This window comes from Xiphophorus hellerii, chromosome 7 (assembly GCF_003331165.1).
Source record: "Xiphophorus hellerii strain 12219 chromosome 7, Xiphophorus_hellerii-4.1, whole genome shotgun sequence".
NCBI classification, from domain to species: Eukaryota; Metazoa; Chordata; class Actinopteri; order Cyprinodontiformes; family Poeciliidae; genus Xiphophorus; species Xiphophorus hellerii.
Genome location: NC_045678.1, coordinates 32,351,427 through 32,377,055, shown reverse-complemented (window position 1 = coordinate 32,377,055; position 25,629 = coordinate 32,351,427). Strand labels below are relative to the sequence as shown.

The window sequence follows — 25,629 nt, the reverse complement described above, 5'->3', positions numbered from 1 at the left end:
CGGTTTTACTTCATTCTATATTTGGTTTGAATTGGAAGACATTGAGAATAAAACAAGACTCAAATTATATTTCCGTCTTTTTCTGCTGACTTCCACAATATATACACATTTAAAGATCCTCAGTGAAATCGTGTTTATTATTAAATCTCTGGTGCAAAAAAAAAGAAAATCGATGTCTTCACTGCATGTTTGTGTCTGTTTGTGTAAGGTTGAAAAACGGCCCTTTAAACCTTTCAGACACAGTAGAGACACAAAAAACTGCCAGATGACTTACTGACTTTGATAATGACTCAGAAATAGTTCAGTTTGGATGTATATTTTTATTTCTATCCTACTTACGTAAAGTTTTTGGTTTATGTCATAGATTTGTGGTGCATTTCTATCCCAACATATAAATGTTACATAACCTTGTATTAAAGCAGAGATTATGGCTTACAGGATCAATCAATCAATCAATCAATCAATCAATCAATCAATCAGCTTTATTGTCAATTCCTCTTACATGTCCAGACATACAAGGGAATCGAAATGACGTTTCTCACTATCCCACAGTGATACAAGACAGGGCGTTACTAACATTGAGTAACAATAAAAGACACAGTCTAACTAAAATTATCCTAAACAATTAATAAATAGATGTACAATAGCTAGACATATAGCGTAAAAAGTTTTACAACTGAGAATGTATATGTATAAGTATATAGAGATGTACAGATAAAAAAAGTGGTTGCAGTTGTGCAAGGTTCTGGGTTTCTTCTTCTTCTTCATCTTCTTGGCCGCTTTGATGCTGAGGGGAGGGAATTCAGCATCATCACAGCCTGATGGATGAAACTGTTGGAGAGTCTGGTGGTGCGGGAGCAGAGGCTTCTATATCTTTTCCCAGAGGGCAGGACACTGAACAGTTTGTGGGCAGGATGATTTACATCTCCCACAATCGTGACCGCTTTCTGGGTGAGTCGGGTGGCGTACAGGTCTTGCAGGGCGGGGAGTGGGGCACCAATGATCTTGGAGGCTGTTTTCACAATGCGCTGCAGGGCTTTTCTGTTCTGTTCTGTGCAGCTTCCGCCCCACACTGTGATGCAGCTAGTCAGGGTGCTTTCTATGGTGCCTCTGTAGAAAGTGCTCAAGATGGGTGGTGAAGCACTTGCCTTCTTGAGCTTGCGCAGGAAGTAGAGGCGTTGTTGGGCCTTCTTCACAAGTGATGTGGTGTTGGTGGTCCAGGAGAGGTCTTCACAGATGTGCACCCCAAGGAATTTTGTGCTGCCTACTCTCTCTACTGCAGCGCCATCTATGGTCAGTGGTGGGTGTTCGATATGGCCCTTCCTGAAGTCCATAACAATCTCCTTGGTTTTGCTGACATTTAGCAAGAGGTTGTTGTTGCTGCACCACTTGGTCAAAAGATGGACTTCCTCCCTGTAGTGGGTTTCATCGCCCTTGGTGATGAGGCCCACAAGAGTTGTGTCGTCTGCAAACTTTACTATATGGTTGGAGGTGTGGGTTGTTGTGCAGTCATGTGTCAGCAGGGTGAAGAGCAGAGGACTGAGCACACAGCCCTGGGTTCAGTTATGCCGCATGAACTGATCAGTACATTATTGCGAGGGAACGCAAAAGAAAAAAAATTCCCCATGTCTCCATGTACCTCGTACATAGACACGAATACGTAGGCGCCTCTACGGCGTCCGCCATTTTAAATGTGGCCTATGTGCCAGGAAGTAAATGGACCGAACTTTATAAAGCGTGGTTATAGAAAATATTTTAAGTTAATGTATGTCATTGACACATTCTGTCACACCCTAATATATTTGGGATTTAAAGAAAGAACTAAAGACAATATTTCTAACTTTGTGATGTGATTAATTGTTTAAAGAGCACAGTGTTATATTTGGTACAGCTGATTCTCATCAATCCTTTTTATATCGACATTAATGAAGACACACACTGGAGTGTATTCATGAACATAAAAACACACAAAAAGTAAAAGAAAAAAGGTGTACATTAAATACAGATTTATCTGTACTGCCAACACCGGGTTCAGTCTGCTGGTCAAACTGGGAGCAGTCCAGTGACTTCCTGGTGGCTAAAGCCAAAGATAAAAGACAAATTATCTAACATCTTAATAGAAAATTAAATGGTGACTCCTTCACATTTTGAAAAAACATACATTTTGAACAAATAGGGGCATTGACTTGAGCATCTTTACAACATAGTTAAACATCGACATTTTGAAACAGAAGACTGGAGAAAAACAGTCGGTGCTGATCCTGACTGACCTCTAAAACCCTCTGGTCATCAGCGCTCTCTTGTTAATAAAACTACACAGTATGAAAGTTAGCTAAGCTAACAAAATTATAACCAGAGTGGTTTCTTTGGCCCAGTTATTTACCTGGGAAATATTTCTTGGTTGTTTAGAAGCTAGATTCTAGCCGCAAAGCCAAGAAATTCTGCTCATAAAATTACATTATTTTCTTTCATTCTTACCTTTGAAATGTAATGCTAATGGGTCCAGTTTTTACTGTAAAACAATTGAAACAAGTCTACTCAGCACATGAAGTATGGAGCGCCCATCGCTCTACTGCCACATTCAAAATGGCGGCGACGTAACGTTGGACTCAGCATCCAGCGTATTCATGTCTGCGGTGACTTCCACCGTTTAGATCTGTTATTGCCATCTACCATACTGAAGTATGGCCAGAGCATTTTTCTCGTCAACCTTAAATTAAATTATTCTACACAACCCCAAACTCAGAGCATTGTCTATAAACTACTCCATCCAGTACTGGCCAACTTCTTCTGCCCAGCAGCCTCTGGTGCATCGGCGCTCTAAAGCAGCAACTTGGAAGCTGAAAAACGAAGGAGCCGCGCCGCGCCGCTCAGTCCGGGAGACTCGGTTTGGTTGGAGACCAAGCTGCAACATTTCTTCCATTTATAGCTATTTTGGTTGTATTTACCCAGAATGCCCTGCACTGTAGTCCACTTCCTGCTTTTGGAGCGGTCTCCGGTCCGCTTGGCGTTCACATATGCATTCAGACTGAACCAGAGTTCACTTCAACCGAGCCCCTATCGAGTTTTGGAGGACCAGAGGTCAGAGGTCAATTAGCATTCACACCTCACCAACCGGACCGGACTTTGACTAGGCAAACGGACTGGACAATCCTGGAACCAATCCAGAAGTCTGACCGGGTCAGTGATCTGGAGCGGATCAGAACTCTGTCGGTGTTGCCGGCCAGCAGTGAGAATAGAATGAAATAAAATCTTAATTTATCCGCGGGGGAAATTCCCCGGCTCAAAGCGGCTCAACAGGAAGAAACTGCCACCGTTACATCCACAGTGCAACACAACCCAGGGAACTCTAAAAGGTTTAAAAAGTATTTCCAGTACAGTAAAAATCCTAAAGAGTTAAACAGTCGGATCAGTTGGTGCTCTCCCCTTGTAGCTACAGGAATGAAAAGCCATCAAGAGATAAACTTTCAGGGTCAGAAGATCTGAAACGCCTCGCTCTGCAGCCAAAAGCTAAAAAAGGAGAGGGAGGGCAGTTAGGTGATGGCAGCTGATGCCCCGCCTCCAGGAAGGAATCAGCCAATCAGAATGCCAGACCAGGTGTAGCTTCTGGGAAAGAAAATATCTGAGAAAATAAAAAGTTCCCAGTTAAAATAACAGCAGATAATGCAGATTGGAGAGTAGTAGGAGAAGAAAGTGAGGAGACATGGCCAGGTAGCATCATGACTACAGACACAGCTCAGGATGACCCCATTCCTGGTGTAGAAAGCAGACGGGTGTTCAGTCCGAACCTCCTCCATGTTGTCCCCTGAATCGAGACCGGCTGCTGTTTGGTCCCGTCCGCCCCAATGAGAGGCCATGTGTGTCCGCCTGCAGCGCCCCCTGCAGGCGTCGCAGTTCCCCTGCTCCTTCAGCCGTATCCTCTCAGCAGCAGACGTTCTGTTTTTAAACCCACTGCTCATAATGTTCGCTCAGCCCGGGCTGCAGGTGAAAGCGGCTCTCTGCGGCGCTGATGGTCATGACGTCATGAGCCTGGCTGCGGTCCGCCGCCCCGCAGAGTGAAAGCCGCTCCGGGTAAAAACCTGCTTTGTGCTGAACCACAAAGACCTGGCTGGTTTCAGCAGGGGCCCGATACAGGAGCCAGACCCCCCTCCCCCACTCGTTTCTGTCCATTAGCAGCACAGTGTGTGTGTGTGTGTTGGGGGGAGGTGTAGGGGGAAAACAAACAACAACAAACAAAAGACCAAAGTGGAGCAAGGAGCAAAGGGGGGGCAGAGCTTCTGTGTGAAATAATTGCAAGGACCAATTTCAAACAGATGTCCGTTTGGACTTGGCTCTGGACTCGTGTCTCTGTTAAATATAGTGATTTGATTGGAAAACAGGCGCTGCAAAACAAGCCGTCGGCCAGGCAGAGTATTCGGGGGGCTGCTAATGACCCCCGGGGGTCGTGGGGTCACCAGAGTAAAAGCAGATCAGAGAGGATGTGGGGCCAGCGGCCATAAATTCGGCCGCTTCTCTCAGGAAGCCATCGCTTTCAGCTCAGCGCCATAATTAAAATCCAATCACAATCGTCACTTTGTTTCCCCAGAGTGAAGGTTATAATTCACCGCTGGCAGACTCAGATGGGGCAGGGGGGGTCACTCCGGCTGGCAGCCGCAGGGAATTGTGGGAAACTTCTTGTCTGACGTCAGAAAACCTAAAAGATTTGGTTCAGCCGCTTTTCAGCTTACCTGTTGAAGTTCAGCCTAAGATTCAGGAATCGCTTCAGAAATCCTGCAGCTGCATATCCTGACCGGACTGCAGAACTGGACCGGACCTCAGGACTGGACTGCAGAACTGAACCTCAGAACCTTCCTGATTGCTCAACCTGACGCTCTCCAGTCTTCGTCGCTCCGTCTCTCAGAAGTCGTCGTTTTGTTGACGTGGAGCTGAAGGCAGAAGAGTTCTTCTGCAAGACCCAAAGTTTTGCTGTTTTGTTTCTTTTTGTTTTGCAAATTCAGTAAAATTATGGTTCTGACTGATTTTCTCACCAGTTGGTGGCGGTAAAGCAAACTGCTGTTTGGTTTTCTTCTTTTAAAAAGAAGAAGAAGAAGATCTATCAGTGGACGTCATGAAAGTTTTGGATGCACGATGCAATAATTTGGGCTGATGTCATTATCAACATTGCTGTTATGGTTGATAACCAATATGATATTATATGTATTGCTTTATCTTTTTGGCACTTTTGGGGAAAAAAATCACCAGAAACAGAAGGAAATTAATACTGGATATTAATATCGGCCCAGTTTTATTTAATGATAAAGCCGATATGTGGTGAATCTTTACGTTCCGGTTCGTCAGGCTGGTCTGCCAGCCAGACTCGGTGTGACTCAGTGCTGAAAGTCTGGAACTATAGCAGGATTTACTGGACAAGTTTGGAAAGATGAATGTCTTCTTATTGTTAATCGTTGGGACGTAAATCAAAAGCAGCTTGATTAGCAATCAGTTTCTATGCCAACTCAGGCTATGAGGAATTAAAGAGAACCTAAAGGTCAGGAACAATGTGAACGCTTTGGATCACAGAAGTTCACATATAGTGAGGATGAAAACAAATGAGTTCAGGCTCTGCCTTAGACACTGACCCCGTGCATCGCCTCTTATTCGCCCAGTGGTGGAGCGGTGGAGCAGTGGAGCGGTGGAGCAGTGGAGGCGCCTTTCTCCAGCAGTTGGTAAGCAAGAGGCGGCGAAACACAGAGACACAGGATCACACACACACACACACACACACACCTGCAGGGCAGGCCCAAGTTATGAGCAAACCTAGCAGCCGATTGGGGTTAGGGGCCGTTAGGGGGCCCCATAAGTGGAACAGATTATTATTATTAATATTAATATTAGTAATGATTTCTATGTGATTATATTAACAAAAACACACAATTTCATTATAAAGTTGTGGTTTTTCTTACAACAATATATTTGATAATGTATGTAGAAATAATTTTTTATATGGACAAAAAGTATGGAAGTGGAAGTATGTCCAGCCCCTCTCCTTGAGAGGGGCTGGACATACTTCCACTCTGGAGTTGCCCAAGGTGAGAGGCGTCGGACAGGAGTGGGCATACTTGTTGCTCCCCATCTCGGCGCCTGTACGTTGGGGTTTACTCCGGTGAACGAGAGGGTAGCATCCCTCCGCCTACGGGTGGGGGGACGGGTCCTGACTGTAGTTTGTGCTTACGGGCCGAACGACAGTTCAGACTACCCACCCTTTTTGGAGTCCTTAGAGGGGGTACTGGAGAGTGCTCCTCCTGGGGACTCCCTTGTTCTACTGGGGGACTTCAACGCTCACATGGGCAATGACAGTGAGACCTGGAGGGGCGTGGTTGGGAGGAACGGCCCCCCCGATCTGAACTCGAATGGTGTTCTGTTGTTGGACTTCTGTGCTCGTCATGGATTGTCCATATCGAACACCATGTTCAGGCATAAGGGTGTTCATATGTGCACTTGGCACCAGGACACCCTAGGCTGCAGTTCGATGATCGACTTTGTCATCGTTTCATCGGATCTGCGGCCGTATGTCTTGGACACTCGGGTGAAGAGAGGTGCGGAGCTGTCCACTGACCACTACCTGGTGGTGAGTTGGCTCCGGTGGTGGGGGAGGAAGCCGGTCAGACCTGGCAGGCCCAAACGTGTTGTGAGGGTCTGCTGGGAACGTCTGGCGGAATCCCCTGTGAGACGGAGCTTTAACTCCCATCTCCGGCAGAACTTTGAACACGTCCCGGGGGAGGTGGGGGACATGGAGTCTGAGTGGACCGTGTTCCGTGCCTCCATTGTCGAGGCGGCCGGTCGGAGCTGTGGCCGCAAGGTTGTCGGTGCCTGTCGCGGCGGCAACCCTCGAACCCGCTGGTGGACACCTTCGGTGAGGGATGCCGTCAGGCTGAAGAAAGAGTCCTACCGGGCCTTTTTGGCCTGTGGGACTCCGGAAGCAGCTGATGGGTACTGGCAGGCGAAGCGGCATGCGGCTCGGGTGGTTGCTGAGGCAAAAACTCGGGCGTGGGAGGAGTTTGGAGAGGCCATGGAGAAAGACTTCCGTACGGCTTCGAAGCGATTCTGGTCCACCATCCGGCGTCTCAGGGGGGGGAAGCGGTGCAGCACCAACACTGTTTATAGTGGGGATGTTGTGCTGCTGACCTCTACTCGGGACGTTGTGGGTCGGTGGGCAGAGTACTTCGAAGACCTCCTCAATCCCACCAACATGCCTTCTATTGAAGAAGCTGAGCCTGGGGACTCTGGGTTGGGTTCTCCAATCTCTGGGGACGAGGTCGCCGAGGTGGTTGAGAAGCTCCTCGGTGGCAAGGCTCCGGGGGTGGATGAGATCCGCCCGGAGTTTCTTAAGGCTCTGGATGTTGTAGGGTTGTGTTGGCTGACGCGACTCTGCAATATCGCATTGACATGGGGGCAGTTCCCCTGGATTGGCAGACTGGGGTGGTGGTCCCCCTGTTCAAAAAGGGAGACCGGAGGGTGTGCTCCAATTATAGAGGGGTCACACTCTTAAGCCTCCCTGGCAAGGTCTATTCAGGGGTCCTGGAGAGGAGGGTCCGTCGGATAGTCGAACCTCGGATTCAGGAAGAGCAGTGTGGTTTTCGTCCTGGTCGTGGAACACTGGACCAGCTCTACACCCTCGGCAGGGTCCTGGAGGGTGCATGGGAGTTCGCCCAACCAGTCTACATGTGTTTTGTGGACTTGGAGAAGGCGTTCGACCGTGTCCCTCGGGGAGCCCTGTGGGGGGTTCTCCAGGAGTATGGGGTACCGGGCCCTTTGATACGGGCTGTCAGGTCCCTGTATGACCGGTGTCAGAGCCTGGTCCGCATTGCCGGCAGTAAGTCGGGCTCGTTCCCGGTGAGAGTTGGACTCCGCCAGGGCTGCCCTTTGTCACCGATTCTGTTCATCACTTTCATGGACAGAATTTCTAGGCGCAGCCAAGGTGTTGAGGGGATCCGATTTGGTGGCCTTGGATCTCATCTCTGCTTTTTGCGGATGATGTGGTCCTACTGGCCTCATCAGGTCATGATCTGCAGCTCTCGCTGGAGCGGTTCGCAGCCGAGTGTGAAGCGGCCGGGATGGGGATCAGTGCCTCCAAATCCGAGGCCATGGTCTTGAGCCGGAAAAGGGTAGAGTGCCTTCTCCGGGTCAAGGGGGGTGTCCTGCCCCAGGTGGAGGAGTTCAAGTATCTCGGGATCTTGTTCACGAATGAGGGAAGAAGGGAGCGGGAGATTGACAGGCGGATTGGCGCAGCGTCTGCCGTGAAGCGGGCGCTGTACCGGTCCGTCGTGGTGAAGAGAGAGCTGAGCCAAAAAGCGAAGCTCTCGATTTACCGGTCGATCTACGTTCCCACCCTCATCTATGGTCATGAGCTTTGGGTCATGACCGAAAGAACGAGATCGCGGATACAAGCGGCCGAAATGGGTTTTCTCCGTAGGGTGGCTGGGCTCTCCCTTAGAGAGAGAAGCTCAGTCATCCAGGAGGGACTCAGAGTAGAGCCGCTGCTCCTTCACATCGAGAGGAGCCAGTTGAGGGGCATCTGGTCAGGATGCCTCCTGGACGCCTCCCTGGTGAGGTGTTCCGGGCACGTCCCACCGGGAGGAGGCCCCGGGGAAGACCCAGGACATGCTGGAGGGACTATGTCTCTCGGCTGGCCTGGGAACGCCTCGGGATTCCCCTGGAAGAGCTAGAAGAAGTGGCTGGGGAGGGAAGTCTGGGCCTCCCTTCTGAAGCTGCTACCCCCGCGACCCGACCTCGGATAAGCGGAAGAAGATGGATGGATGGATGGATGGATGGACAAAAAGAAAAGAGAAAAAAGAAATCGCTCTTGGGTTCCCCCTGGTGGCCGCGGCAGGTCACGCTTCACCAGTAATATGAGTAATATCTCTAAAGCTCCGGTGGAAGATAAATTAGTAAATGTCACAAAAAGGACTTATCTATCCTTCAGGGACAGAGAAAAGAAAGGGGAAGATACGTCAAGATGTCTCTTGGTTTATCAGAAAGTTTATCAGAAAGTTTTGTGAAGCTGCTAATAGAAACTTAGCTTGGTAGCGACCTGGACCGGTCCGGTTCAACAGCCAAACATTTGTGAAACTAAGTGTTAACTTTACATGAGTTGATTTTCTCTGTACCTTTCTGAGGTTTCTTTGTCTTCAAAACGTTTGATAACAATAATTAAATCAGAAAGTTTCACATTGTCTAGTAAATGTTTAGGCTACATTAATATATCACTGAGCTGCTCTAAGCTGGACTTGGCGATTTGTTGCTTGCTGATCATTTATTGGCTAAAACAAACATTATTTTTTACATCATCTAATAAGTTATGTGAAACTTCTCCCATTAAAATGATCTGAAGGCTCAGAATCAGTCCAGTACCGGTACCGGTCCACATTCTCATGAGAGAAACACTCACCTGGTGTAAATTACATTTTTAGCTATTGTATTTACACCTAAGAGAAATTTATTTAATCAAAGAATGTCATGAATGTGTGTATTCCATCTTAAGTAGAGCTGCACCGATTCCAGTTTTCTGGCCGATCCCCGATTACCGATCTTTCAAAAGCCTGACCTGCTGATTTTGATTTTGGTCGATACCAATTTGTTTTGTCTGAAATGTCGCTAGCAAGAAAGTGGCTGAGTTGGTAACAGTGAATATTGTTACCTGTAAACGTTCAGACCTGACCTGTTGGGTCGGTCAAACCTCTCGCTGCAGGGCAGAAGAGGACAGAGATGATTTTTAAACCTTTGCTGATGAAGATCAGGGGATAAGATTGGCTACACAAGTATTGGCCGATCACCGATCCCCCAAAATTAAGGAAATCGGCGGCTATAAATGTATAATATATAATACATGCATACAAGATATAATGTAGACATCACTGTCAGAGATGCAATATGTTCAGCAAGTGTGTGAAGGATCTAATCATCGGACCGCTGATTGCAGCCAGTCCACATTGTTAGCAGAGATAGAGGGCCCCAAAACCACATTTCACTTAGGGCCCCATGAAGGCTTGGGCCGGCCCTGCACACCTCCACTTCCCCTCCTTTGGGAAACCCACAGGAAGCAGAGCTAACCGTCGTGTTTCTGAACTGTGGGAGGAAGCAGGAGTACCCGGAGAATACACACAGGGAGAACAGGCAAAAACCTGGCCGGGATTTCAACCCAGAACCTTGATGCCTTAAGACAGAAGCTGCTCCACCGTGCAACCTAACATTCTTCCTGTGTTACGATTAACTCAACTCAACTAGAAATCTGGATTAGTTCTGCTGAAATAATCCAGCTACATGTGGAAATGAGGGTTTATCAAGACTGAGCTCATGGCGCCATCTTGTGCGCAACGGGAAAAGCTTTTTAACTGAAAATATTATGAATGGTGATAAAAATGTTGTCTGGAGACTTTTTCCTGGTGGCTCTCCCAGCTCCCACTGCAGATCACAGGTTCATCTCAGAGCACAGATTTGGAATAAAACCGACGCTCCTTTCTCCACTTCAGGCTCTTAAATTCAGAAAACAAAAGATCTGGTTGGGATATTTTATGTATCTTTATTAAAACATGAACGCCACATTGGTTGTTAAAAATTGCAAAAGAAACACATGCAGTTTGGACAAAATCACAATTAATCACAATAAAAGTTAAAAAGTAAGAATTCATCTAGAACTCAAACGTTGTTTCATTATTCATTCTGCATTTCCAACCACTGCAAACATTCAAATGAATCAGATCACAAAATCATGACAAAGACGTCATATTTCAGTGTAACCATCCCACAGTGCAGGAGACGAGCCGACCCAAAGGTCCAAACCCACCTAAAGGTCCAAAACTGACCCAAAGGTCCAAACCCACCTAAAGGTCCAAACCCACCCACAGGTCCAAACCCACCTAAAGGTCCAAACCCACCTAAAGGTCCAAACCCACCTAAAGGTCCAAACCCACCCACAGGTCCAAACCCACCTAAAGGTCCAAACCCACCCAAAGGTCCAAAACTGACCCAAAGGTCCAAAACTGACCCAAAGGTCCAAACCCACCTAAAGGTCCAAACCCACCTAAAGGTCCAAAACTGACCCAAAGGTCCAAACCCACCTAAAGGTCCAAACCCACCTAAAGGTCCAAACCCGACGCATATTAAAGCTCACTGAGAGACCAGGCTGTTCTTCCCACAGTCTAAAAACATGACTGGTTAATTGGTCTTTCTAGATTCTCCCTATGTGTGTGTGTGTGTGTGTGCATGTGTGTGTGTGTGTGTGTCCATGGTTGTACGTTAGCTATTGAGGCAGCAGCTCCTCCTGACCCCACAAGGTTGTAAGGAAATGGATGGATGGATTTCTAATACAAGCTTTTTCAGTGAGTTCATCACAGTGTGAAATCGGACAAAGTCTGACCATTGACTGTGTTCAGAGCATCTCTTTAACATTGAGCTTCAATGTCCAGAGCAAGTGGACCTTTTGTTGAGAAACCCAGAAAGAACAACACTCTGAACGCTTCAGCATATCCACTAAACCGGCTTCGGTACATCGGAGTCACTTCCAGCCTCAGATTTGGGAAGCAAGTATCTATCAGTATGCAATCCTGGTTCACTGAACGCTTGACCCTAAGAACATCTCTCACCTTCTTCTCTTTCCAGATTTTGCCATTTCTCCACAAATGGCAAAGCAGCAAACTGTTGCTCTGCATCCGTGATGCAACTTTGGATTGCTCAGACATGCACAAGTCGCTTATAGCCATGCTTTCCCCAGAACAAAGTGTATAAAGGAGCTCTTGCCATTGTACACTTCCTTCAGCGCAGTGTGATAAGCGGTCTTCCAGTGGGAGATGAACCTTCCCAGATCTCTGGTCTGGTAGCATTGGCCACCTCAACACAACAGCAAAGAAGAACAGATGTGAACTCTCACTGGATGGAGTTGGGTTACTCAGAACCTGCTGAAGGGTGCGTAGCAGATGTTGGTACAAAATAACACTTTGTAGTTTGATGCGACTCAAACTACAAATTCCTTTGGAGACGGGTTGTGTTTAGGATGGCATACTCCTTGGCAACTTTCTCAATCTTTTTAGCAGATAGCTAATCAGAACCGGGCCACTGATTGGAGCGTCTCCACCGTTCAGCACCTAACTGCTGGAAAACAAAGAGAAAATCATGTTCTGTTTTTTCAGGTTCTGTTGGGCCGCTTCCGGCCCGACTCACGGCGTCTGTCCTGCTGCTCATCTTTTCCTCTGACCAGAAACAAGGCAGCTTTAAAACCGCCAACAGAGGCTAGCGACTCTTAACGCTAGCGACTCTTAATGGCTGGACTCCATTAAATCATCCAACCGAACATCCATCTGACCAACCATCCATCCAACCAACCTGAGAAGCCGGAGAAGATCCTACAGAAAGGGGAGAACCTGTGGCTGGACGTCCTGCAGCGATGATGACGGCAAAAGATGCTGCATGTCAAAAAGAAGAAGAGTTCTTGAAATAAGTTTTGCTGCACAGCATCCACTGTCTCCAAATATTGTCCTAAAGGAGATAAAGAGTCCTAAAGAGAGCAGGATTAACCATTTAACGCTGCACACATCCCAGTTACTTACATCCGAGACATGAACACCTCCGCCTGCTGGTTCGGAGAACGGTTGCTATAGAAACATGAACATGAGGTGATTGACTTTGTGCTTCAGCCTGGACCACTCGCTACAATCACAACTTATTGTTCAGTTACTGCATGAAAAGTTGTTGGTTTTTACTTCTGAACAACCAGAACAATAGTACAGCCTGCACCGCCCCCTTCTGGCCCTGTGAGGTATTACTACAGGAGCCCAGAAGGGAAACCAAACCCTGAAGCCCAAAGAATCCAGTTACTCTGAACGCACCTTTTGGGTTTAGCCAATCAGAGGATGAGACTGATTTAAATGGGTCCAACAGAACTAACAGGTCCAACAGGACCAGAAGTCGGAACCAGAGCTGATGAATACTCTCAAGTTTTTTCTCCTCTCTCTGTTTCAGACTGAGATGAATCAATGCCCCGCTGCTGGTTCTGCTGCTGGTTCTGGTTCTGCTGCAAACGTTTTCCTCCTGGTTCCTGCAGAGCGGCGGCTCGGCGCCTCCAGGACGCCTGGACCTTCGACCCGTCTCTCCTGGAGCTCAGGCAACTTTTACCGTTGGTCGTTTTAGGAGTTTTGGAAAATATGAATTTTGGAAGTTTTTTATGTTCCTGCACCAGTTAACTGCAAGTTTTACATTTCAACTTTAATGTTTTATATTTATCAGCCCTAAGAGGCTGAAGTTGTCACCACGCAGTGCTGGAAAAGTATTTACACCCCATCAACCATCGGTCAGATTTTGTCCAGTTCCAGCCTTCAGTGGTTTTTGGAACAGAAAACTGTGAAGTTGAAGGAAAATGATGGGATGTTTCTGATAAAAACCTGAAAACTGAGGCATGCTTTAGATCAAAGTAGCTTCACGGCCTAGTCAAAGGCCAGACAACACCTACACTCTCTGGAGGTTTTGATAGTTCTGACTCAGGAACGTAAATGCAAACCACATTCAGAATTTAGTTTGTGAAAAATGTTAAAAACTTTATTTTTCTTCCCCTTGGCGGTTCTGGACTTTTGGATCCGTCAGGAAACAGAATTCATCCTTCACAATAAAACGTAACTCAGTTCAATCTGGAGAGACTCAGACGGAGAAAAGAGAAACAATTAGAAAAGTTTATTAACAGGATGAATTAAATCTTTGGCGCCCGGCTGAGGACATTTATTATCGCAAACTTTGCGATGGGCTGGGATGAGTTTCCATATGCTGTGAGGAACGTCATCCCCGGGACCCGGAATGGAAGGGTTAGAAATCCCTTGGATGGTGCCGGTCTGTTGAGTCTCCATGCTGCTGCTTGTCTCTACCAGAAACCAGGTAATTGGGCCAGAGTTCTGATCCGTTTTATTGGATTAATTAAACCTGGGGAGTTATAAAACCATCTCATCAGACAGAAAGAATTAAACCGATCAGAAAGAGGAAATGAGAAGTTTTACTTTCACTCTGTTTATTTCTTCACTTCGCTGCAAATCTGACAGAATTTAAAGAAGAGCAACTGTACAGTTCATCATCATCATCATCATCGTCAGAACAAGAAAATAAAACCTGATCAAATAAAATATATAAATACAAGTCGCAATATTGCAGCAAAACAAAGTGACCAGCTTCAGCGTGGCGGATTCTTCTAGAAGAAAACAGAAAGAGGCCCGGAGGAGGAGCAGCGAGGCAGCGCCGGCTACGGGTCCGTTTCAGTACCGGATCAGAACTTCCTGTACATTCGTGACTTATGAGCCGATCTGGACCTCCTCACCGACATCCAGAACCACCACAAAGAAAATCTGAAGATTCATCAGCAGGACAAAGGTTCCTGCTAAACTCTGGAGCTGGAGCGGCCTGCGGGGATCCGGACTCCTCCAGAACCAGATCCAGAGGCGGCCCGGTGGTTCTACTAGAACCAGAACCAGGCTGGGGTGACAAAGTGCACTTTAGAAGAGGCGGAGCTCCACATGCTAGCTAGCTCCACATGCTAGCTAGCTCACTGACGTGCAAACAGTGACCATCGACGTGTATTTACAGAACGCCTGCAAGGTTCTGGTCCGGGTCTCCAGCAAGAGACAGAACCAGACCTCTGGGGAGCTCCAGAACCCGGCCGCTGTCTGCTCCTCCAGTTAAGGCAACCAGATACTCTGCTCTCTGATTGGACGGTGGGATCTGTGACTGTTCTTGTTGTCCAATCAGGAGGTTTTCTGAACCAATGAAAATGTCTCCAAACTTTCAGTTAAAAGTCACTTTTGTTTATGTGAGGCTGATTAATTCCTGGGAACCAAATTTAAAGGTTTTCATTCGGACTCAGCTGTTTGCTCAGACTGAGCAGAGTTGGTCTCAGAACCGCAGGTCGGGTCCAGAGGTGTTTCCAGGTGTGGAGCGGGTCTCTGCAGGTGGAACAGAGAAGACGTCGCACTAGAGCAACAATCAATGCTTTGGAGAACCTCAATTTGATCCAAAGTTCTGGATGAGTTAAACGAGTCGGGTCGGGTCGGTCCCTAAGGGCACGTTGAAAACAATCAGAAGGTGCTGCTGAACTTCAGGATCCGGCCGTGTGAACTTATGGAGAAGCTGCAGGAGAACCGGGTCGGCTCCAGCTCAGATGCAAAGCAGGACAGCAGGTTAGGGCGGAGCAGGAAGTTCTGCTCGGGTCCAGAAGGCTCTACAGGGCTCACATTAACTGTGAGAGGAAACGTCGGAGGAGCTGCTGCTGTTGCTGTTGGTGGTCTGGGCCCGCTTGATGTAGAGGTTCAGAAGCTTCATCTGCAGACAGAGACAGAACCGTCAGGAGAACCGGCCCGGTTCGCAGAACTGTCAGGAGAACCGGACCGGTTCGCAGTCTGGATGTAGTTTGGATCCTTCTATACATTTGACTGTAGTTTAGAGGTTTAGCATTAGCTTCCTAGCTTCCACTGGTGTTTTGGTGTCTCCTGCAGCCACAGCGGCCATTTTGAAAAATGTCCACCAGAAGAGGGGAACTGAAATCAATATCAATGGTTTCTATGGTTACAACATCTATGGATCATTAGGAGTGTGCGCTGGCAGCTGAAGGAGGAACAGCTTGTCCTGCTCTCTCTCATCCTTACTGATAACTTTGCCTGAGCTATTTTTAAAAGGACTGGGGGATTTTCTTACTTTTATTTTTACCTTACTTTTCTTCATCTCCAAGTTGAACCAGGGCAAAATGCCTCCGGCCGACCCCAAGGACATTAGCAGTATTATACAACGACTTCAGTCTATAGAAATGAAGATCAAACAGCTGGAGGTGAACTTTGAAATCAACGCTAACTGTGGAAATCAGACAACTCTTCCTCAAATCAACGGAGAGGTTGTACGCCTCGCATCAAGCAGCTCACCCTGGAACGCTCTGGGTGCCAAGCCGAAGCAAAAGTCTCACACCGCAGATCTGATGAGGCGACTGACAGGGAGAACCCCTCACCTTGACGAATCAGCGTGGCCGGCTCTGAGCCGAAACCCACCTTCAACCTCAACACCTGCTCCACCAAAGAAAAACAAACAAGCAGCTGCAACCAAAACGGTTCCACCGACCCCGCTCCCAAGGACAGAGCGACCAGCCCGGGCCTCAAAACATTCTGACTCTGTGGGAATCCCACTGAAAAACAGATTTTCTGTACTCCAGCCTGAGCCTCTGAGTGAAACCTCGCCTTCAAACATCAACAATGAGGCAAGACCATCACATCCACCCCCTAAAGACAAAGCCGCTACCAGGAAAACGAAAGGTATGCCAAAAGTGCTTATTGTTGGAGATGAGGCAGTAAATCCCAAGAAAACGAGAGTGATTTCTTTTCCTGGTGACACTGTATCTGATTTAACTCGTAAAGTTCTTTCGCTAACCGCTGATCAGCCAGATATTGAGTCCTTAGTTGTGCATGTTGGAGCCAACGATGTGGCAAAGCAGAAATCTGAGATTCTGAAAAAGGACTTTAATATTCTACTGAACACTATGGGAAAGTTAAAAATGAAGTTATTTCTCAGTGGTCCAATTCCATCACCTCAATGGGGAGACGAAAAACACTCCAGGCTGGACATGATAAACAAATGGCTGATTAAAAGCTGCTCTGCCAGCTCAGTGACCTTCATCGATAACCTCTGGATCTATTGGCAGAGCTTTCACCTCTTTGGAAGAGGCGGACGCAATCTTAATAAACATGGGATAAAGCTGCTCACTGCAAATCTTTTTCATTTTATCAACAAGGACAGCAACGTGATCATCGCTTCAGAAGCACAGGCTCAAGGATTTCTGACTAGGAAGAAACCGTCGGCTTATCAGGAACAAAAACAAACTGATACATCGACTGGAGGCGGAGCGACTGGTTCCCTTCCTCCTTCTCCCCTCCCTCTCTGCTCACCCACAGGATTCACAAGATACACATGGAGAAATGTCTTCTGGACCGGAGTTTCTTAAATTTACAGACGGAGTGAATCAACAGGTTGTACTTGGGACGTCTCTCCTTAGCGCTCACGTAGCAGACCTCACTTCATTTAAGCCACCTGACTCTAACGTCCCAGAGGATCCATCACTCTGCGTCTCTGAGGTCTGAGGGTCCAGACTTTATCTTTACGCCCTTCTTGCTCCAGAATGTGTCTGGCCCCTCGGCACTGCAGAACAGGACATTACCTGTCCGGATCACTACAAGAAAATTTACAAGAAACAGAAACATAAAATACAGGGGACCTAATTCAAACATCAGACTGTTCCCCTGCCTAAAGGAACCTCAGACTGAAGATTTCTTGGCCTCCAAGTCACTTAAACTCTTTTAAATCCCAGATCTCTCTGTGCTAAAGCTCTATTAATTAATGATTTCATCACTGAGCATAATATCCATGTTATGTTTCTGACAGAAACATGGTTGAATGATAATAATGAATCGATCGTACTAATTGAATCTGCGCCTCCTAACTACAATTTCTTCAGTGAGAATAGAAAACACAAAAAAGGAGGAGGCGTGGCTTCAATATTTAAGAATACCATAAATTAAAATCTCTTTGGGTCACTTCACCTCTTTTGAGTATCTTGGAATTGAGGTTAAAGGCCACAAACAAACTTTGACTGTAACTTTATACAAAACTCCAACTTTTGTGGAAAATTTCTTTACTGACTTGAATGAACTTCTATCTCTCATATGTATTGATTATGATTGTTTAATAATTGTTGGTGATTTCAACATTCATGTTGACAACCCCCAAGACAGAGGGGCAAAAAAGCTGGCTAATATTTTAGAGACTTTTGGTCCAACACAACATGTCAAACAAGCAACACACACTCAAGGACACACACTGGACCTGGTTATCGGTAAGGGTGTGAATATTTCCAATGTCTCTGTAACTGATGTCGCCCTGTTGCATCACTTCCTGTTATCTTTGAAAGTTCTTTATCTTTTAACCCACTTGGACAAACAGCAACCATCACAAAACGTTCTCTCACTGAAAACACAGCAGAAACTTTTAATCAAATCTACTCTTCTTCCTCACCCTTAAGCTGTAATGATGTAGATAAGTTGGTAAAAGATTTTCAGTCTAAAGTTTCAGATATTATTGATTCCATTAAAATGAAGGTTGTGTCTGGTAAAAAGAAATCTCCATGGAGAAATGCACAAACAGTTAGATCTGCAAGACAACTCTGCCGTAGAGCAGAACGAAAATGGCGTAAAACTCAACTCCACGTTCATTGTGACATCTATAAAGAAAGTCTACGTAACTATCATTTAACACTAAAACATGCAAGAGAGGCTTTCTTTGCAGATGTCATAAACAAAAACATTAATAATGCTCAAGCTTTATTTGCAACAGTTGACAGAATCACAAACCCTCCTGTGACGTTACCGCCTGATTTCCAATGTATTGCCGCCTGCAACCAGTTTTCCAGCTTCTTTTCAGAGAAAATTAATAAAATCAGATTATTAATCTGAACATCCACTATAAAGTCAGTACCAATGCTGAGCACAAACAAAACAAATACAGGAAAAATGACCCAATTTCAACTACTTAATTATAAAACCCTACAGGAAATCATAAGTCAACTAAGCTCCAGTTCCTGCTGTCTGGATGTCCTAGATCTATAACTCTAGAACATTTCTTTAAGAAAGTCCTGCCTGTTATTGCTGCTGATCTGATCCAAATAGTAACTCATGGCTCTCATCAGGCGTTTTCCCCCAGGCTCTGAAAACAGCAGTAATCAAACCACTGATAAAAAAGAACAATCTGGACAAATCACTACTGCAGAATTACAGGCCGACCTCTGACCTCTGACCTCTGATTCATCAGCAAAGTTATTGAAAAAGCTTTTAAACAATTAACTAGCTTCCTAACGATAACCAACCGCTTTGACTCCTTCCAGTCTGGTTTCCAGTCTCACCACAGCACAGAGACTGGCCTAGTCAAAGTGTTCAATGACATCCATATAAATACGGACTGTGGCAGAACCACAGTGCTGGTTCTGTTGGACCTCAGTGTTGACCACGACATATTACTGAATCGACTGGAGAGTTGGGTCGGACTCTCCGGTCCAGTGCTTAACTGGTTTGAATCCTACATAAAGAACAGGGATTTCTTTGTTTCAATTGGAAACTTTTCATCAAAGAGGTCAAAGGTCACATGTGGGGTACACCAAGGTTCAATCCTAGGACCCTTTTATTCAATATTTATATGCTCCCACTAGCTCAGGTTATAACAGGAAATAATATTAGCTACCACAACTATGCAGATGACACACAGCTCTACATTACGATGTCACCAGGTGACCTTTGACCCCATCCAATCACTGAACAGATGCTTAGAGCAGATAAATGTGTGGATGTGCCAAAACTTTCTCCAGCTGAACAGAAACAAAACTGAAGTTATTATTTTTGGACCTAAAGAGGAACGATCTAGAGTTATAGATCTAGAGTTATAGATCTAGAGCTATAGATCTAGAGTCACAGATCTAGAGTTATAGATCTAGAGTCAATGCACATCTTCAGTTATTACAACTGAAAACCAGCGATCAGCCCGAAACCTGGGAGTAGTGATGGACTCTGACCTGAACCTCCAGAGCCACATAAAGACAGTTACAAAGTCGGCCTTCTATCACCTGAAGAACATTTCCAGGATTAAAGGACTAATGTCTCAGCCAGATCTAGAGAAACTCATCCATGCGTTCATCTTCAGTCGTATTGATTATTGCAACAGCGTCTTCACAGGTCTGTGAAGCTAACCCTAACCCTAGCTGATTCATTCAGCTGATAAGGCTCTGCGTCTGTTAGCAGCACGGGGAGAGCTGCTGTGTGTGTGTGTGTGTGTGGGTGTGTGTGTGTGGGGGTGTGCGTGTGTGTGTGTGTGTGTGTGTGTGTGTGTGAGAGAGCTACCTTGCTGCCTGTCAGCTGTGCCAGGTGTGGCTTCAGCTCCTCTCCAATCACAGCGTAGATGGCCACCAGGCAGAACACGCTGGCCTTGCGAACGCTGCTCTCTGTGTTGTCATAACCCTGCAGCAGACACACGCAGCATCAGGTACGCCATGCATGCCCACACGTCTCCACACACGCCCGCCCCCACGCCTACACACACGCGCACACGGCGGGTCAGCGGGAACGTGGGAGGAGTCGCACCCGGAGCAGAGAGCACACAAACATTTCCAGGGACAAATAAGGCAAATAATTCCCACTGTCCAAATAAGCCGCTGTGCGGGCGTCATGGAGGAACCCGCCGAGGGCTGGAAACGGGTCGGAACCGGAACCAGAGCCCACCTGCAGCAGGCCGGGGATGATGTCGGGCAGCAGCTGCAGCAGTGAGTCCTTGGCGATGCGTTCGATGACCTTGGTCTGCATCTTGATGGCGGCCAGGTTGATGGGGTAGTCGGCGGTCTGGACGATGGGGCACAGCACCTTGATGCACTGCTCCGGGTGGATGGAGCCGGCCAGCGTGGACGCCGCCTCCTCGGCCGCACGCACCACCTGGGGAGACGACACGCTGGCTAGAGACGGGCCTCGCAGCCGACCTCTGACCTCTCACACCGAAACATTTCTAGATTCGTCCTTTAGCGGCCAAGAGCAGAACTCCAAACTATCAGACTCCAGGAGAACCAGAACCACTTGAGGTTGATGAAGACCAAATCCTTCTGATAAATACCTCTCTGCTTTTAATCAACAACGAAATCAGGAAAAGGAACAAAAGACACAAATTCAGAGAAACAGAGAAAGAAGAAAAACCAGGAGATAAAAAACCAAAAATTAAAAAACTGCAGAAACTTTTCATGTCAAACAGTTTAAACACAGAAACAGAGCTGCTTTCAGGAACCCAAGTGAGGTTCTGGAGGTTCTGAAGGTTCTGGAGGCTGCAGACCCGTCAGTGGAAACCAGAACAGAACCGATCTGGACCCGAGTAACGTTCCAGGATCGACACGTGGGCATTTATTGATCCGGAGGAAAACTACCGGAGGCCAAAGCACATCCCATCCTGCAGAGGTCAAAGGTCGCAGCTGTTCCTGCTCAGACCTGTGGAAGAACCAGAGCTGCTGGAGAACATGTGATCAGGGGTCAGAGGTCATGTGGCAGGGTAATGACCCAAAACACTCAGCAGCTTTATAGAGAAGAGCTGAGAAATTCATTTATTGCCACAATATGAAGCTGCAGGTGCCATTATTATTATTATTGTTATTAACATTATTATTATTATTGTTATTAACATTATTATTATTATTACTGGTTCTCTCCAGGTTCTCTGGTTTCCTCCCAGTCCAGACAGTCAGGTTAACTGGTCTCTCTAAGTGGTTGTTTATTATTTCATTGGTCAATCAAAGCGTTGAATGAATGAATGAATGAATATCATCCATCCATCCATCCATCCATCTTCTTCCGCTTATCCGAGGTCGGGTCGCGGGGGTAGCAGCTTCAGAAGGGAGGCCCAGACTTCCCTCCCCAGCCACTTCTTCTAGCTCTTCCGGGGGAATCCCGAGGCGTTCCCAGGCCAGCCGAGAGACATAGTCCCTCCAGCGTGTCCTTGGTCTTCCCCGGGGCCTCCTCCCGGTGGGACGTGCCCGGAACACCTCACCAGGGAGGCGTCCAGGAGGCATCCTGACCAGATGCCCGAGCCACCTCAACTGGCTCCTCTCGATGTGAAGGAGCAGCGGCTCTACTCTGAGTCCCTCCCGGATGACTGAGCTTCTCACCCTATCTCTAAGGGAGAGCCCAGCCACCCTACGGAGAAAACCCATTTCGGCCGCTTGTATCCGCGATCTCGTTCTTTCGGTCATGACCCAAAGCTCATGACCATAGATGAGGGTGGGAACGTAGATCGACCGGTAAATCGAGAGCTTCGCTTTTTGGCTCAGCTCTCTCTTCACCACGACGGACCGGTACAGCGCCCGCTTGACAGCAGACGCTGCGCCAATCCGCCTGTCGATCTCCCGCTCCCTTCTTCCCCCATTCGTGAACAAGATCCCGAGATACTTAAACTCCTCCACTTGGGGCAGGACACCCCCCCTGACCCGGAGAAGGCACTCTACCCTTTTCCGGCTCAAGACCATGGCCTCGGATTTGGAGGCACTGATCCCCATCCCGGCCGCTTCACACTCGGCTGCGAACCGCTCCAGCGAGAGCTGTAGATCACGATCTGATGAAGCCAAAAGGACCACATCGTCTGCGAAAAGCAGAGATGAGATCCTAAGGCCACCAAATCGGATCCCCTCAACACCTTGGCTGCGCCTAGAAATTCTGTCCATGAAAGTAATGAACAGAATCGGTGACAAAGGGCAGCCCTGGCGGAGTCCAACTCTCACCGGAAACGAGCCCGACTTACTGCCGGCAATGCGGACCAGACTCTGACACCGGTCATACAGGGACCTGACAGCCCGTATCAAAGGGCCCGGTACCCCATACTCCCGGAGAACCCCCCACAGGGCTCCCCGAGGGACACGGTCGAACGCCTTCTCCAAGTCCACAAAACACATGTAGACTGGTTGGGCGAACTCCCATGCACCCTCCAGGACCCTGCCGAGGGTGTAGAGCTGGTCCAGCGTTCCACGACCAGGACGAAAACCACACTGCTCTTCCTGAATCCGAGGTTCGACTATCCGACGGACCCTCCTCTCCAGGACCCCTGAATAGACCTTGCCAGGGAGGCTTAAGAGTGTGACCCCTCTATAATTGGAGCACACCCTCCGGTCCCCCTTTTTGAACAGGGGGACCACCACCCCAGTCTGCCAATCCAGGGGAACTGCCCCCGATGTCCATGCGACATTGCAGAGTCGCGTCAACCAACACAACCCTACAACATCCAGAGCCTTAAGGAACTCCGGGCGGATCTCATCCACCCCCGGGGCCTTGCCACCGAGGAGCTTTTTAACCACCTCGGCGACCTCGCCCCCAGAGATTGGAGAGCCCAACCCAGAGTCCCCAGGCTCCGCTTCCTCAGTGGAAGGCATGTTGGTGGGATTGAGGAGGTCTTCGAAGTACTCTGCCCACTGGCACACAACGTCCCGAGTAGAGGTCAGCAGCACACCATCCCCACTATAAACAGTGTTGGTGCTGCACCGCTTCCCCCCCCTGAGACGCCGGATGGTGGACCAGAATCGCCTCGAAGCCGTACGGAAGTCTTTCTCCATGGCCTCTCCAAACTCCTCCCACGCCCGAGTTTTTGCCTCAGCAACCGCCCGAGCCGCATGCCGCTTCGCCCGCCGGTACCCATCAGCTGCTTCCGGAGTCCCACAGGCCAAAAAGGCCCGATAGGACTCCTTCTTCAGCCTGACGGCATCCCTCACCGAAGGTGTCCACCAGCGGGTTCGAGGGTTGCCGCCGCGACAGGCACCGACAACCTTGCGGCCACAGCTCCGATCGGCCGCCTCGACAATGGAGGCACGGAACACGGTCCACTCAGACTCCATGTCCCCCACCTCCCCCGGGACGTGTTCGAAGTTTTGCCGGAGATGGGAGTTAAAGCTCCGTCTCACAGGGGATTCCGCCAGACGTTCCCAGCAGACCCTCACAACACGTTTGGGCCTGCCAGGTCTGACCGGCTTCCTCCCCCACCACCGGAGCCAACTCACCACCAGGTAGTGGTCAGTGGACAGCTCCGCACCTCTCTTCACCCGAGTGTCCAAGACATACGGCCGCAGATCCGATGAAACGATGACAAAGTCGATCATCGAACTGCGGCCTAGGGTGTCCTGGTGCCAAGTGCACATATGGACACCCTTATGCTTGAACATGGTGTTCGTTATGGACAATCCATGGCGAGCACAGAAGTCCAGCAACAGAACACCGCTCGAGTTCAGGTCGGGCGGGCCGTTCCTCCCAACCACGCCCCTCCAGGTCTCACTGTCATTGCCCACGTGAGCGTTGAAGTCCCCCAGCAGAACAAGGGAGTCCCCAGGAGGAGCACTCTCCAGTACCCCCTCTAAGGACTCCAAAAAGGGTGGGTAATCTGAACTGTCGTTCGGCCCGTAAGCACAAACGACAGTCAGAACCCGTCCCCCCACCCGTAGGCGGAGGGATGCTACCCTCTCGTTCACCGGGGTAAACCCCAACGTACAGCCGCCGAGATGGGGAGCAACAAGTATGCCCACTCCTGCCCGACGCCTCTCACCTTGGGCAACTCCAGAGTGGAAGTATGTCCAGCCCCTCTCAAGGAGACTGGTTCCAGAACCAGAGCCGTGCGTCGAGGTGAGACCGACTATTTCTAGCCGGAACCTCTCGACCCCACGCACTAGCTTCGGCTCCTTCCCCACCAGAGAGGTGACATTCCACGTCCCAAGAGCCAGTTTCTGCAACCGAGGATCGGACCACCAGGGTCCCCTCCCTCTGCTGCCACCCATCCCAATGAATATCAGTCGGCTGATATTCATTCATTCATTCATTCATATCAGGGGTGCCAATACTTTTCACCAAGAAACCAGGAGTTTCTCCTCATTTAATTCAGATCCAGGTATTAAAACCCAGAGCAGCAGAACCAGAACCGGATCACCTCTTTGTGGGAGTCCTTGTGGGCCTCCAGGGTCTTCATGATGGTCAGCTCGGCGTAATTCCTGAACCGGGTCGGCTGGTTCCTCAGGATCTCCTTCAGAACCCGCAGGGCCAGGGCCCGGATGGCGTGCTGCCGGGAGACGAGAACCGGGTCAGTACCGCCCCAGAGTCCTGGTCCGGTCCCTCTGGAGAGAGACCGCCAGCAGGCCTGGAGGAACCCCAGGAAGGAGAACCGGACCGGGACCGCCCCAGAACCAGAACCTACGTCCTTGTCGCAGAGCGTCTCCAGCAGCAGCAGCAGGACGGTCTTGAAGTGTTCGTCCCACACGGGGGCGCTGTCCTCCCGCGTGACCTTCAGCAGCTCCAGCAGCGCCGCGCGCCGCTCCTCGCTGCGCTCGTTGTGATTGGACAGCTCCTTCAGCAGGTCCGCCACCAGGTCCGAATGGTCCGGTCCGACTGCTCGGAACCAGAGAGGGGTTAGCACGGTCGCTAGGACGTCCCTGACATCCTGAACGATTCTAGAACCAGGTAACGTCCCAGAGTCATAGCAGAACGACCCGACCCGACAGAACCGACCCAAACCAACGGAACCGGCCCGACTCAGCAAAATGACGTTTCTGTCGAGTTGGTTCTGATCCGACCCGACCCAGCAGAATCGCAGCAGAACCGACCCAAACCAAAGGAACCGACCCAGCAGAACCAGCCCGACCCAGCAGAACCAACCCAGCAAAAGGATCCAACCCGACAGAACCGACCCAGAAGAACAGACCCGACCCGACAGAGCTGACCTGACCCAGCAGAACTGATCTGACCCCACACTACCGACCCATTAGGACCGACCCAACCCAGAGGTTAGAACCCATACCAACAGGAAGTGGGCGGAGCCACAGGATCATAGGAGATAAATGAGGCAAACAAACAGGAAGAGGAGGAAGAGGAGGAAGAAGAGCGTTTACCAGGACAAAAGCCTTTAGGGAGACTTGTCTTGTTTTCACCCGAATCCTTCTGCCGGCCTGCAGGGGTCAGGGGTCAGGGAGGATGATAGAGGATGAAGATGGGGAGGTGGGTGCAGAGGAAACAATGTGATGGCAGCAACAGAAACAAATGTGCT

The 25,629-nt window shown here is 48.7% G+C and overlaps 1 protein-coding gene across 28 annotated transcripts in view; it reads right to left on the bottom strand.

The window, feature by feature from the left end:
* Positions 1-14,002: 14,002 nt before the first annotated feature.
* The window catches only part of clasp1a (cytoplasmic linker associated protein 1a), a 56,786-nt gene continuing 45,159 nt past the window's right edge, over positions 14,003-25,629 (bottom strand). For 16 of the 28 annotated variants that reach the window (XM_032568028.1, XM_032568029.1, XM_032568037.1 and 13 more), the window contains 6 exons: positions 25,475-25,531; positions 24,784-24,974; positions 24,520-24,648; positions 20,307-20,513; positions 19,929-20,045; positions 14,003-15,327 (listed from right to left, as the gene is read on the bottom strand). In XM_032568028.1, the coding sequence (XP_032423919.1) occupies positions 15,241-15,327; positions 19,929-20,045; positions 20,307-20,513; positions 24,520-24,648; positions 24,784-24,974; positions 25,475-25,531 (788 nt within the window). In that variant the 3' untranslated portion in view covers positions 14,003-15,240. Of the gene's footprint in view, positions 15,328-19,928; positions 20,046-20,306; positions 20,514-21,342; positions 21,387-24,384; positions 24,649-24,783; positions 24,975-25,474; positions 25,532-25,629 lie in introns of those variants that run through there. The other 12 variants (XM_032568035.1, XM_032568047.1, XM_032568050.1 and 9 more) reach the window with 2 other exon arrangements.